This window comes from Vombatus ursinus, unplaced genomic scaffold (assembly GCF_900497805.2).
Source record: "Vombatus ursinus unplaced genomic scaffold, bare-nosed wombat genome assembly UNPS02014841.1, whole genome shotgun sequence".
Classification (NCBI taxonomy): domain Eukaryota; kingdom Metazoa; phylum Chordata; class Mammalia; order Diprotodontia; family Vombatidae; genus Vombatus; species Vombatus ursinus.
The window spans coordinates 26,802,535-26,817,225 of NW_020954619.1; the positions used below are offsets into that span (position 1 = coordinate 26,802,535).

Genomic DNA, 14,691 nt, shown 5'->3' on the forward strand with positions numbered 1-14,691 from the left:
ATATCACCTGTCCTTTCTACAGATTCAAGTGTGTGTATATACACATAAGAGAATTCTCATATCATCATAGATACAGGATTACCTTGGAGTCTATGAGACTTGGGCACAAGTCTTACACTTGAAGTCTCCTGGCTCTGTAACCCTTAATAGGTCACTGAATTGCACCACTCTCTAAGACTTCAAGTTGCAGACAAGTTGCCAATCTGCACTAGTTTTAGGGGAATTTCCACAACAAAAGTTCTCTGTAACAATAAAATCATAGGTCCGGCTCAAATACACATTTAAGTTGCTGGTGGTGCTACTATCCAGATCATCAGCATACAGAAAACAAATTCACCCAAATCTGAAGTGGTTTATATGGCATATACTTGAGGTTTCATTTCCTTAAATTGTACAAAGACTACTAGAAAAGCAAAGTGTAAACAAATAGTTTGATACAAGACATCTGGGACCCAGTTTTCCCATGAATGCACCTAATGAAATTTCATTGATTGTAGACATGCTGTTAAAACTGCTGCCGCTCCTCAGTTACATTTCAGAAACCTTCTGTGCCGTGGCTTTCTGTCCCTACCTAGTAATGAATATTAATGCTGTATTTCATTTTAGCATCATGTTTTCACATTTCTCTTGCAAAGGGATTTAATATGACATGCATTTAATCATTTCCACCATTGGGTTAAAGGTTTGATGTGATATTCTAATTAAGCCACTGAATTGTGACCATATGTATTTGCCAGATTTGTAGTGTTACAGAGGGAATTCTCTGTGAGCATAATTAGAATGACAGCCAATGTTTCTAGCCATGGCTATACAAACTTGGCTTATACAAGGACCACAGTGGCAATTTGCCAAGAGACAAATCGCGTCTACACTAAGCACTGAAAGGGCAACAAACACCAGGACTTCTTGAAAGGTCTTTTACATCACCTGATGATAGCCTTGAGTGTAAAATTCCCGTGACCTCAGAAAGCATGTCTCCTTCAACCCTTTCATATAGAAAAATTTGAGTCAATTTCAGACGTGAGGAATCACAAATCACAGAAATTAAGAGTTGGAAGGGACCTCAATAGGCTCTATTTCAACTCACAAATATGAGGAATCCCCTCTATGACATACTTGGAGACTTCTAGGGAGTAGGAAGCCAGGACCTCTTAAGGCAGCCCATTGCAATTTTGAACAGCAAAAATTATTAAGAAGTTTCTCCTGGCATCAGCTTTCCTCCGTTTCTCCCAGTTCTTCCCTCTGGGGACAAAAAGAGTATGCATAATGTTTCTTCCATGTGATATCCCTACAAATACTAGAAGACTACTATAATGTCCTGAAACTTTTCTTTCCCAGGTTAAACATCCCTAGTTTCTTAGTTTGATCTATGACAAAGTCTCAAGTCCCTTCACCATTCTGGCTACCATCCTTTGGATACTCCAGCTTTTCAGTGATGTTCTTAAACTGACTATGGTACACAGAACTGAACAAAAGTAATTTTATAAGGGCAGATGACAGCATTATTATCACTTTCTTCTTCCTAGAGGTGAAAACCTCTCAATTAGGAGAATGAATGAGGAAGCAATTTCTCAAGTATTCATTGAGTAGCAGCAATATGCTAGCACAGGGGTAGGGAGCAGAAGGAGAATATTATAAATAGAATACAATAAGTATAGGCCATTACATCTTCTCTCAAAAACTTAACAATCTTATTTGGGAGATATAACTTAAAATGCAAAAGAAGTAAAGAGAATATAACAAGATTATAATAAAAAAACTTCATGCACAATATATTATGAGACAGAAACTAAAATATTTGTTAACTTTGAATATAATTAAGTGCCAAAAATATATGGTTCATCTACAAAATATTATGGAATTATTAAGGAGGGAAGAGATTAACATGGGCCAGACCTAGAGATCATAGGAATTTATAATGTTAAAGTTTTTTTAAGCATCAAGTTTAGTTTCAATCACCACTTAAGAGATGAAAAAACTGAAACTCTTTTATTGACTTGCCCAAGTTCATACAACTAATAAGAGGGTTAGAAGTAGAAGCTAGGGCTCCAAAATCCCACACAAAAGTGGGCCTTGGAATGGGCCTTAAGGAATTTATGTCCATTCTTCTGAGAAACTCTTTTATAAGTTAGATCTTTAAATGTATATTTATTGTTACAACGGACTTTCACATATTCAAACCTTGATTCTGCCAGTTCTCCCCAGGCTTTCTCTTTCCCCTTAGACAACTCTTGAGGATTCAGAATGTGCTAATCTTCAGGGTGAGGATGTACATATTCCTTGGAATGTTGGCCAGTATTATGCACCTGGATATATTCAGACAGAAATGTGTATTTTTAACTGAAACAAATCCTCAAATCTGTACTCAAACTCATCACTCATATTAGTAAAGAGATCCACTCACAAATCATTGCTGTTGTTCAGTCATATTTTCAGTAGTGTCTGAGTCTCTGTGACTCTATTTGGGTTTTTTTGACAAAGATACTGAAATGGTTTGCTATTTCCTTCTCCAGCTCATTTTACAGATAAGGAAATTAAGGCAAACAGGATTAAGTGACTTGCACAGGGTCACACAGTAAATGTCTAAGGCCAGATTTGAACTCAGAAAGATCAGCCTTCCTGACTCCAGGTCCATTCCCTCTATCACTGCTTGTGCTCCACGCAATCACAGTAATACTATCTCTTTGTCTCTGTCTCTATCTTCCACTACCTCTATCTCTCTATCTGTCTCTGTCTCTGTTTCTCTGTCTCTGTCTCTGTCTCTGTCTCTCTCTCTCTCACATACACGCACACACACACACACATACTTACACATTTATACTAAGCTTCCAGTACACCTTCATTCACTCACCACAAGTCTACTCAACCATGTGCATCCAATGGTGACTTTACATTTAGGCTCCCCCATGTGTCCTTCTGCCATCAACAGTGGTGCCAGGGAAAGAAGCTGGCACTTTGCTATTCATAGTTATGATACCTCAGTTCTAACACTGAAATATAGCAAACACATTAATTTCTTTTTTAAATTTCTCCATTTAAAAAAAAATGAGCTTGAGCTTTCCTTGTTATAGATGCTTGTTAAGGAAACTCATTTTAACAATGAAGATAACACTTTCCTTTACAATTTCTCATTAGAGAGTAACCTGGGGCACTGAAAAGTTAAGTGACTTATCCAGCATCAGCACTCACACCCATTTTTTCCTTATGCTGAATTCATCTGTAACACACTATTTCTTGTAAGACATGCCAACTTTAAGTAAAATCGCCATTGATCAAAAGTAATGCCAGCTGCTGTATTTCAAAGACAGCATCATCTCATAAGGATATTGAGATCCCAAGAGTTCTTAATTCTAACTTTTCATAAGTTGTCGACAGTTGCTTAGGAATATTCAATTTTTATTGTATATCTCTTTGTCTCTGGCACGCAACTTCATGTTAACAGGTTACTAGGATGTTTATATCAACTTATTATCACTGGTCATTGTAGTCTTTGACATCTTTCTCTTCAGTGTTGTGTACTTTTGTTTTCTCAAAGTTTTGAGGCACATATACCAGATTTTGCCACAAAATGTTGTTTTCGTTTTGTTGTTTCCCAGATCAACTTGATTTAAATTTGTAAGATCATAAACAATATAACAAATGCCTGATGTAGACAAGCCGTGGCATCTTGTGAACTCTTGCATATTTCATGAAGCATGGTTGTCATTTTCATCTGTCTTCCCATCCAACAGTCCAATAGCTTATTCTATGGCCTAGTTAAATCTTCTCATTTCTTGGTGCTTTCCACAGATATCAGGTTAGGAAAACAGTGACAACATTGTATTGTGTGACAAGTCCTATTTGTAGGATAGCTGATTTGCATAGAATTTATGTACAATTGATCCTCTGTGTTTGTGATAGCTATTAGCCTATTGCAGTCATTATCATTGGCAAATTAGTAAATAACACATTGCTGTCTATGGAGGCTTTCATTTTAACTTTGAAATAGAGTTTTTTTCAGAATCTGTGATACGTGTGATTTATATGTCATTTTTAGATTTTTATCCCCTCAGAAACCTATCACTAACATTCTTAAATGCTAATGAGGAGAAAGCTAGTCTGAGAAAAGTGGGGAAGTATTCAATATTTCTAAAGTTTCCTAGATTTTAAAGCAAATCACTGGGAAGAAGCAGCTTTTCTCATTACATTCATATGATTTTAATTCAATATTTCTGTCTCTTCAGATCTCCCTGAGTTCAGACCAATTTTCAAGAATCCTGAGTGGTCACCTTAGGTCTTCTGCCAGGATAGAACTCAGTTTTGTTATAACATAGAAACCTCTAGCCAGATTAGGGATCTTGTGAAATAGTTTATTAAACTATTTTTCTTTTCTTAAATTTTAAGCCATCTCACTGTCTTGAGGCTTATAAGAGTTGAATTAAACCCAAAATTTCCCTTTTAAAAAAGAAATAAGACTACCTAGAACAAAGGTGAGACTTTTACCTTAGAAAAGCAGGGCTCCCTCCATGTAATCCCTGACCAGGCCAAAGGCAGACTGTTCTAGACAGCAAGAATGATATATGTAATACAAAAGATTATAGAACAATGGTGTTGGAAATGATGTTTCTATAGGTCATAAAATTCAACCCCTCATTTTGGGAACCATAGAGGTGAAAGGTCCTTTGATTCCAAACCAAACACTCAATACCGTATCTTCCCCCAAAATATAGTTATAAACTTTGGTATATACCGCCAACAAATTTTATTCCTTCTCAGTTAATTTCTTTTAAATGAAGAAACAAATAAGTATGACATTTTTAGTCTGCTTTGATAAAAGAATTTGATGTTTGCTTCTAGCACTGTTAAGCTATCTTCAAATTCAATTGATCTTCCCAGTAAGCATCTCCTCTCTGTGGTCACAAATGGATTTGAGCAAGATGAAGTTTTGGGTTAGAAACAGGGCTCTAAAATTTCATGGGGAGAGGTGCAGCTCTAAACAGTGAAACAGTTTTCCTGAGTTCTAACTTTATTAGAACAGCTACCATGTTGCAAAGGAGGAAAAGTTACATGGTAAAATTGAAGAAAAATTGAAAATAGTTTAATAGAATTTAAGCTCATATGCTACAAGTTGTTAAAATCATACTCTATGTTCTGTTTGTTTAGGTAGGTATATAAAAAGGCCTCAGTGAGGACTTCAAAATTTACCCAGGTACCTGAAGATCTTAGATTTGAATCCTGGTTTTGAAAGAGGGGTATGAAGGAGGGGAGAGAGGGAGAGGGAGAAAGGAGGAGGGAGGGGAGAGAGAAAAAGAGAGAGAGACAGAGAAAGAGATACAGACAGAGACACAGATGGAGACAGAGACAGAGAGATATTTAGGGAGGTGAAAAAATATATGTTTATATATGTGTGTGTGTGTGTGTGTGTGTGTGTGTGTGTCTGTGTAAGATATGTTGCAACATTTCCAACTGTTGTCTAAATGTATAGATATACCTCATGGGTAATATAGAGAAATATCTCTGGAATCTAAATTACCCTTTTTTTTTTACCAAGGGAGACTGTGATTTTCACCTTGAACGGATTAGAGAAAAGACCCTGTCTGGGCACTTGTTCTTTTCCTCACTCATCTGTAAGAGGGATATTGGGTGAGAATTATACCTGGATGCCCACCTCAAATGTTGCTGATCTAACAGTACAATAGGTTCAGAACAAAAATTACTTCCCTGATCACACTTGAGGGGCAAAGTAGCCCTAAGTTTCCCCTAGATAGCTTAGCTTCTAACTTGGATAATTTTATAAAAGACCATCACAAACAGCAAATAGAGAGCAAACACTTATCCAAGCAAATAACAAACAGAAATCAGAAAAAATTTATAGATTATAAAATTCCAAAAAATATTCAAGAGTGAATTAACTCTTAGCTAGAAGCTGAGATCTAAACACAAATAGGGAGGGCTTTTTTTTTTCACCCAAGGAGGTCTATTTTGGAATCTCTATAGATGCAAGTTGAAATGAGGACATTTTGGAGCAGTTAGGTGGCTCAGTGGATAGAGCATCAGCCCTGGAGTCAGGAGGACCTGAGTTCAAATGAGGCCTCAGACATTTGATACTTAGTAGCTGTATGATCCTGGGCAAGTCACCTAACCCTAATTGCCTTACCAAAACAAAAAATTTTGAGGGCATTTTGAGGAAATGATTTCTTCTATGTGTCTATGGCTTCTTTGTCTCAAACTGGCCCTCTAGAAGAATGTCTTTTTAAGCACAAATGTCTCTGAAGAAGGTGTCACAAGCTTCCGTTTCTCATGAAAGTACTCAACATCATGTCCTGTTTAACATTGTCTCCGCCAAACCAGAGTCACATCTCTTTCCACATAAGCAGCAACATGCAAAATACACCAGGTTTGTTTTGGAAGCTGTTACATATATATTTATCTTGATGCTTTCAAAGCGTAGTGAAAACAAAGTATGTGATTTGGAGTCAGGAAAAAATGGGTTAAAATTATTATTTCAGTACGTACCATCTGTGTAATAAGAAACAGGTCACTTAAACTCTCTAAGCCTTGGATTCCTCATCTATAAAGTGGGACCAATAATATTTGAATAGCCTATTTTCATGCTGTTTTTGTTTTCATTGTAATTGTTGAGAAAAAAACACTTAGGAAGCTTTAAAATTCTATGTAAATATAATCTATTATGCCTCATATTCTCATCCCCCAAATGTAGATGGAACCACAAAAATAACTAAAAAAAAAAAAACACAAAATAACCCCACTATTACATGGCGGTAGTTTCATTAGAATTTTAGTAGCCTTATGTGTATATCATATCATATCATATCACATCATATCATATTATATATTATTCACATCAGCAAAGAGTTACATTTTTGCTCTTATTACCAATAAAATCTATTTTAAACACCTATCTGTACATAGTTCTAAAATGAATGTACTTAAATTACCAATCAATATATAATATGCATTTGTGTGGTCGTACTGGGAATTCATATTAAAGATACGTTCTTATTATTTATACATTCAATTAAATTATCAGATTTACTTCATAACTATTCCATTTAAGGGGTTAAAAAAGGTGCAAAGGTTTTTTTTAAACATGGAACATTTAGCTACATAACATAGAAAAGATTAAAAAAGAAAGAGATGAGAAGAGAACAAGAAAAAGCTAGCAGAGTATCCAGGGGCAATATGAGTGATGAGTAATAGTAAAATCTAACCCCAGGCAGGAGCATGCAGTCTAAATTTATGAAGAAGAGTATTACAGATGCCAGTGGTACTAGTGATGGATTTTTAAATATTCTTGTACAAGATGCTATAAAATGGTGTCATTTAGGGAGTGTTGAAATAGGTCACCATTTTTCTTCTCCTGGTGTGCTATAATAAATAACACCAGGATTGTTTGTCATACAATACCTCATACTCTGACAGTAAAAGTTCCTATTCCTGAGTCATATTCATCCTATCATATTGACCTTTGGAATTCAGATGGAAAAAAGTAGATCCAGTCACTTGCTGTTCTAGACACAGGTAACAATTCAAAGAATGGGTGAGTAGAAAGAGCACTGGATTTGGATGCAGAGGAACAGGATTTGAATCTTGGCTCTACCATTTACCATCTATATAATATTGAGTAAATTGTTTAACCTCTCTGTGTCTCAGGTTCCTCATCTGTATAATGAAAGCAATGGACAAGATTACTTCCAAAGCCCCTTCTTGCTTTAAATCTTCGATTCTATGATCTAGTCTCCCTAGATTGAACTGCCTCCTCCTCATTCAGCTTTCTTCCCTTGGGTGTTACCTTAATACTAATCCAGATTCCTGATCTGCTGTAGAATAGAAAATTGAGATAAATACTTCTTTGAGAACTCTACATGACATCCCTACAAATCAATAGATTCAAAATCCAAGTAGTGAGATGAAGCAGCATGAAAAGTGACTCTAAAAGTGTAGGTATATCGGTCCATGAATCTAAGGGCACAAAATGTAATCCAGGAGTCTCGTGTGATCATCACTACCATAACCATCACTCACTTTTTAAATTAAGCAGCTATTGAATATCATGGTGTCCTTTGGATATTATTCAACTTCTTGAAATTCATCTATAACCAATCCTCTAAAAGGCTGGGCTTTCTCCAACCCCTTAATTTTTTATCTATTTTTTTAAAGTTGTAAGTGGTAAGATGCAGAAAAACATTAAGTGGGAGGCAAATTCCTGTTCCTCAGTTTGATGAAAAAATTACTGGTTATAGAGTCTGGCTTTACTACTTGCTGTGTGATCCTGAAAAATTAATTTGATCATAAATTTAAAGTTGAAAAGGAATTTGAAATCATCTAATTTATTTCCTTCATTTTGTAGATGGGGAAAGTGAGCATCAGAGAAGATAAACGACTTGCACAAGTTCATAGGGTAGTATGTGTCAGATCTAGAATTCAGATCCAGGATCTTGAACTTTAAAACTGGCATTTTTTCTTTTCTAACTTTTAAAGTTACTTTTATCTCCCCAATTAACAAATATTTATCTTCTCTCCCTCTTACCTTTCACTGGGGAAAAAAAGTCATCCTTGCATACACAAAATAAGTTCCCACATTTGTCATATGAAAAAAAAATGAATGTTTCTTTTGACATTTTCAGCTATCACCTCTTTGTTAGAAGGTGGATTGTATTCTTCATTATCAGTCCTGTGGAATCATGGTTGGTCATGATCATCAGAGATCTTAAGTCTTTCAGTTGTTTTTCTTCATATTGTCATTATTTCATAATTTATTTTCTTTGCTCTGCTCACTTCACTCTGCATTAGTCATGCAAGTCTTCCCAGATATATCAGAAACCCTCCCTTTGTTCATTTCTTATAGCACACTAGTATCCCATTATATCTATATACCATAATTTGTTGAGTCATTCCCCAAAGGAATGCATTCCCTTAGGTTCTAGTTCTTGCCACCACAGAAAGAACTACTATAAATGTAATTGTACCTATGGGTCCCTTTTCCTTTTTGTTGATATATTTGAGGTATAGGATTAATAGTGGTGTTACTGGGTCTAACTATAAATATACAGTTTAGAGCCTTTTGTAGTACATTACAGCACACTGCCCTGGCTGAACCTTAATTTCCTCATCTTTCAAGTAAGGATTCTTGTAGATTGAATATGAGTAGAGTTTTATAGAATTTAAAAGTACTATAGTAGTGGGAGTTATTATCACTAATTCTGACACGTATTTCTTTTGGTATTTATTGGTTTTATAACTCATCTTCAATTTAGTGTCTAAGAGTATTTTCTGGGACACAGGAAAGTTAAATTAGCCATCCACAGTCATATAGTTGTCATGTATCAGAAGTAAACCTTGATACTGAGTTTTCACTCTCTCTTCGATGTGCCACTTAGCCTTTCAGTTGTTACGATTATGGTATATTACTACAACAACTACTAGAGAGTCATTCCGGTATTTTGGAGGGACAAGAACAGTGCTAGTGATTATATTTTTATAATTGTACATGGAAACTTGATTTCTTTCTCATGTACTTAGTAAAAATGTATGCCATCATAAAGTGTTTATTGGAAATTTGGTTTCTTTGGAAATAATAACTGTCTTTAATTATTAGGATAATTCATGAAGAATTTTATCTTATTGCCTATGTGCTCTGTTTGCAGAGGGCACAAAAAAATAGTAGTTGCTAAACAATTTGGACTTCTCTCAACTAATGTAGGGGTGTATCATCTAAGTTGAAAATCTGTGTAACAATGGAATGCTTTCCCAATGATTAAGTTTGACATTTGCTAAATTGTTCAAAGTATGACATTATATGTTTCCTGAATTATCTCAGAGGGACAAATATTGGCTCTCACTCTCAAAAACAGTAAATTCTGATTACTGCTAGCTCATACCATAACCACATTGTTAGCATTAAAATGTGGTCAATAGGATAATTTAGAATTTTAGAGAGTTTGTGATGGATCTGGGTTTACAAAGGGATTGAGCGGCATTTCTTAGTTTACAGTAGGGAGAGAGAAAATAAAGATAAGAAATAGGATAGTTTAGATAGCTTAGAGTATGGGTCCTCAATCTGAGATCTGTGAATCTGAATGAGGAAAAATACATCTTTATTTTCACGAAATTGAAACTGAAAATTAACATTTCATTCAATTGTATTTCATTCAATTGAATTCATTCAGTAGACAATACTATACTGGACACCATAGGCTGCAAGTTGATTGCTAAAATCGTTCACGACACAAAAAGTCTAAGAATCCCTTGCTTAGAGGCTTCCGTGAAAGCCTCTTATGTTCATGGTAGTTGTGCAAAAGAATTATGTCAAGAATTTAAATATCAGAAAAAATATCTAAAACTATTTTGTCTTATTTTTTCTTTCTTTCTTTCAACAGTGCTACCTAGCCACACGTGTGGAAATCCTGGAGAAATACTTAAGGGAGTCCTCCATGGAGCCAGATTCAACATAGGAGATAAAATTCGATACAGTTGCCTTTCTGGATATGTTTTAGAAGGTCATGCTATGCTTACCTGCATAGTTAGTCCTGGCAATGGTGCATTATGGGATTTTCCAGCTCCATTTTGCAGAGGTACAGAATACATGCTAACTTACAAGGGAAAAATATTGTGTTGCTAAGTAGTCAATGCAAAAGAATGCATATTTTAAAACCAGTCTCATGTAACAGAACGTGGCATGTCAAATAGGATAAATTCCCTAACGTGTTAAGTTGGTCTGATGTTAAGAAAATTACAATTGAAAGTAAATTTGTATAGAATAAACGCAAGCCTAAATTAGACCATTTATAGAATTAGAGCTAAAAAAAAGATTCTCAAAGTCATGCCTATCTCAAGATACTAAAAGAACTGGCTGATATTATTTTTGAACCTCTATCACTGTTCTTGGAAAGATTGTGGAGGTCAGATGATATTCTTAGGATTGGCATATAATAGGCACAACATATCACACTTATTTCTTTCCCTGTTATAGATGGCTTAATTTGCCCTTGACACTCACATCACTTTCACAATTGTGAAATACACACTCAACAAGACTTCATATTTCATTATTACAATGACAATTACAAAAAATACAATGACTGAAATAAATGGGAAAGATGCAACTATGTCCTCATTGATTTATTTCAAGGGGGAAAAATTTAAGCATCAAAAATCTAGTTCTTATAAATAAGACAGTCATAGCTGAATGTGAGAATCCTCACTGAACTTAAGCAATGAGGGATTAGATATGCTACAGTAAGTACTCTGATATGGTTATGAACCCTTTAGCTCACTATGTGTACTCTCCCTACCAGTACAGATTAGAATGCATTCACATCTTCTAGTATGGTGTAATCTTTGTCTATATCCTCGTATAAATGCTTCATAAGATTTCTATCCAATATTCTTAATACTTGCCAGTAGTTTCTGTTTTTTTTGTTTTTGTTTTTTTGTTACCTCACTGATACCTCAGTGGTATATTTGGGTCATGATAAATCTCTCTTTTATATGTAATAATAATAATAATAGCTAGTATTTGTGTTGTTTAAGTTGTGTAAAGCAACTTCACTAATATTATTTCTTTCTATCCTCACAATAATTATAATAGGTAGGTATCATTGTTATCCCCATTTTATAGATGAGGAAAATGGTGCTGAAAGAGATAACTTGTCTTGCCCAGGGTCACACAACTAATGTCTGAGTTTGGACTTGAACTTAGGTTCTTCTTGACTCCAGGTCTGACACTCTATCCATTGGGCCACCTGCATACCTCTATTCACATATATCTTTGAGGATGTCTTTTATAATGTTTCTCATCTTCAAGTCATTGTAGCTAATATACTGTAGCCTGATAATACTAACCATATGAGTTGCCACAGTCTTTTGAATTACCCCCAGTTTTTATGTATTGAAGAGTACAATTATAGTGCTGTGTGAATCATAGCTATGTATTATCAGTGAAAGACTATTCATGATTTTAAAAAGAGAAGAGAGGAAGAGAGTTGTATTAGTAGGAGTTTTGGAATCAATGAAAGCATTGTTCAGTTTCCCTAAAGTAATCAAGAATGGTGTCTTCCTCATACTCCTTTCTGTGCCCATCTCATTGTCCATCTAAAATGCCTGTCCAAGAAAAGAAGGAAAATGACCTAAATAAAATAACAACAAAAAGCAAACAAACAAAAAACTCAATAATAGCTAGCAGCAATATAACAATGTAAGGTCTCATTTCTTATCACTTCTTGCAACCCTGTGAGGTCGACACTGTCAACCAGTTAGTCAATAAACATTTTATTGTGTGTATACTATATGCCAAGTACTCTAAATATAAGAACAAAAATGAAACATAATGTAAACTTCAAGTATCATGACTTTTTGTTTGTTTTTGCTTTTTTATCATTATTGTTGTTGGGGTTAGAGTGCAATTAGGGTTATGAGCGTTTAACCCAAATACAGACTCCTAAAATTACGGGTCACATGCTCCATTAAAGGATATTCACTTCATTAAATTGTCATCACCATAAGGTTAAATATTCTGTATACACAATAAAATTGGAGTTGGTTAAAACTCAACAATTTTCCATTAAGTTAGATCTCTGAGTTGAAGCGCTTTTCTCTTCAGAGGTGGGAATGGCTTCTTATTTTCACTTTCAAGATTATTTTTTTCTCTTTCTACTCATTTGTGTTATACTTCATTAACTTTATTTCTTTATTTTCCTTTACTGTAACATTTTATTTGATTAGTTTTCATATTTTTCTTCCAATCCCAACTTCCATAGCCCAATGACAAATTCACATTCCATGGTTGTATGTCTTTATGTACATATGCATGCATGAATGTATTATACACATATGTTATATACTGTATGGTAGCAGTAATAGTACTAGTAGTAGTAGTAGTATTTGATGTTCTTGTTGTTGGTGAGTCATTTCAGCCACAGCCAACTCTTCGTGACCCCATTTAGGGTTTTCTTGACAAAGATACACAGCCACAATAATAATTGAAATGTTGGTATTCAAACTCAAATATTGCTGCCTCCAATCATTCATGTGAATCTGACTAGCTATTGACTAATCCCTTATAAGATTTTAATGGATGATAGAAATTGAAACCATTCCTGCAGGAAAGGATTTTGCATCTTACCTAAGGACTCTTAAAGAGTCTGTCAAGTCCCAGAGGAATTAATTTTCAATGATTGAAGGCCACAGGCCAGATTTAAACTCAGGAAAATGAATCTTCCTGACTAAAGGCCTGACACTCTCTCTCCACTGTGCCGCCCGAGTATGTGTGTGTGTGTGTGTGTGTGTGTGTATGTGTGTAAACATGCAGTCATACATACACACATACATATGCATGTAAACATAGTTATATGATCACACAGTGACAGGTATATATCATATGTACACATAGAATTTGCATACATACACATGTATATAGCTATATAATATGTGCATATGTATATGTATACATGTATATGTATATATGTACTTTGTGTTTATGTGTATGTGTGTGCATGTGTGTGTGTGTGTGTGTGTGTGTGTGTGTGTGTGTGTATCCCCACATGTGGCAGCTAGCTGGTACAATGGATAGAATACCAGCCCTAGAGTCAGGAAGACTCACCCTCTTGAGATCAAATCTGGCCACAGAAACTTACTAGCTTTGTGACCCTGAGCAAGTCACTTAACCCTGTTTGCCTAAGTTTACTCATCTATAAAGTGAGCTAGAAAAGGAAATAACAAGCCACTCCAGTATCCTTGCCAAGAAAACCCCATTTGGGGCCACAAAGAATCAGATATAATTGAACTACAACAACGTATACATACATATACTTACTAAATCTATTATGTATAAGATATTTGGATCTATAAGGACCCTCAGATGCCATTTAGGTCAACAATCTTATTATATAAATGAAGAAACAGAGAGACACAGAGGCCTAGAAAAAAATGAGTGATTTGCCTAGGGTCACCAAACAAACCCAAGTTCTCTTACTCTAAATACATTCTTCCTTCTATGGTACCATTTCACCTCCCTCAAATTCCTTTTGAACCTTGCATGAGAGGATGGGAGCAAGGGAAAGGAAGAAGAACAAAGCAATATGAAGGTTGAAAGGGGAAATGGGAAGAGTAAATAAAATAAACTCATATATCTAAAATATTATTTTTTTCCTACCTGACAAAGATGAACAACATAAATTTCAAAGAGTGTTATACATTTAGTAAAAACCAGTCCTAGGCAAAGTAATGAGAAATTTAGTATTTACCATCTTAACATCTTACCTTTTAGCAACATTTTTCTTCTTCATCCCAGGAAGAGATTCCATCTTTTTGTCATAGACTGTAGGATGATAATTGAAAATCTGGAGAAAATGTTTGGGATCAGCTAGTCAAATCCCTTCATTTTATAGATGAGAAAATTGGGATTTGAAAAGTTACATGACTTTTCAAAGGCCACAATAATAATTGAAATGTTGGTATTCAAACTCAAATATTGCTGCCTCCAATCATTCATGTGAATCTGACTAGCTATTGACTAATCCCTTATAAGATTTTAATGGATGATAGAAATTGAAACCATTCCTGCAGGAAAGGATTTTGCATCTTACCTAAGGACTCTTAAAGAGTCTGTCAAGTCCCAGAGGAATTAATTTTCAATGATTGAAGTAATAATTGGGTAGGTATTTAAGGATAGAAGATTTTCCAAATTTATAC

At 35.0% G+C, this 14,691-nt stretch overlaps 1 protein-coding gene across 1 annotated transcript in view; it reads left to right on the forward strand.

The window, feature by feature from the left end:
* The window catches only part of CSMD1 (CUB and Sushi multiple domains 1), a 2,488,924-nt gene that overhangs the window by 1,076,023 nt on the left and 1,398,210 nt on the right, over positions 1 to 14,691 (forward strand). Inside the window, exon 4 of the mRNA XM_027840340.1 lies at positions 10,380 to 10,574. Within this exon, the coding sequence (XP_027696141.1) occupies positions 10,380 to 10,574 (195 nt within the window). The remainder of the gene's footprint in view (positions 1 to 10,379; positions 10,575 to 14,691) is intronic.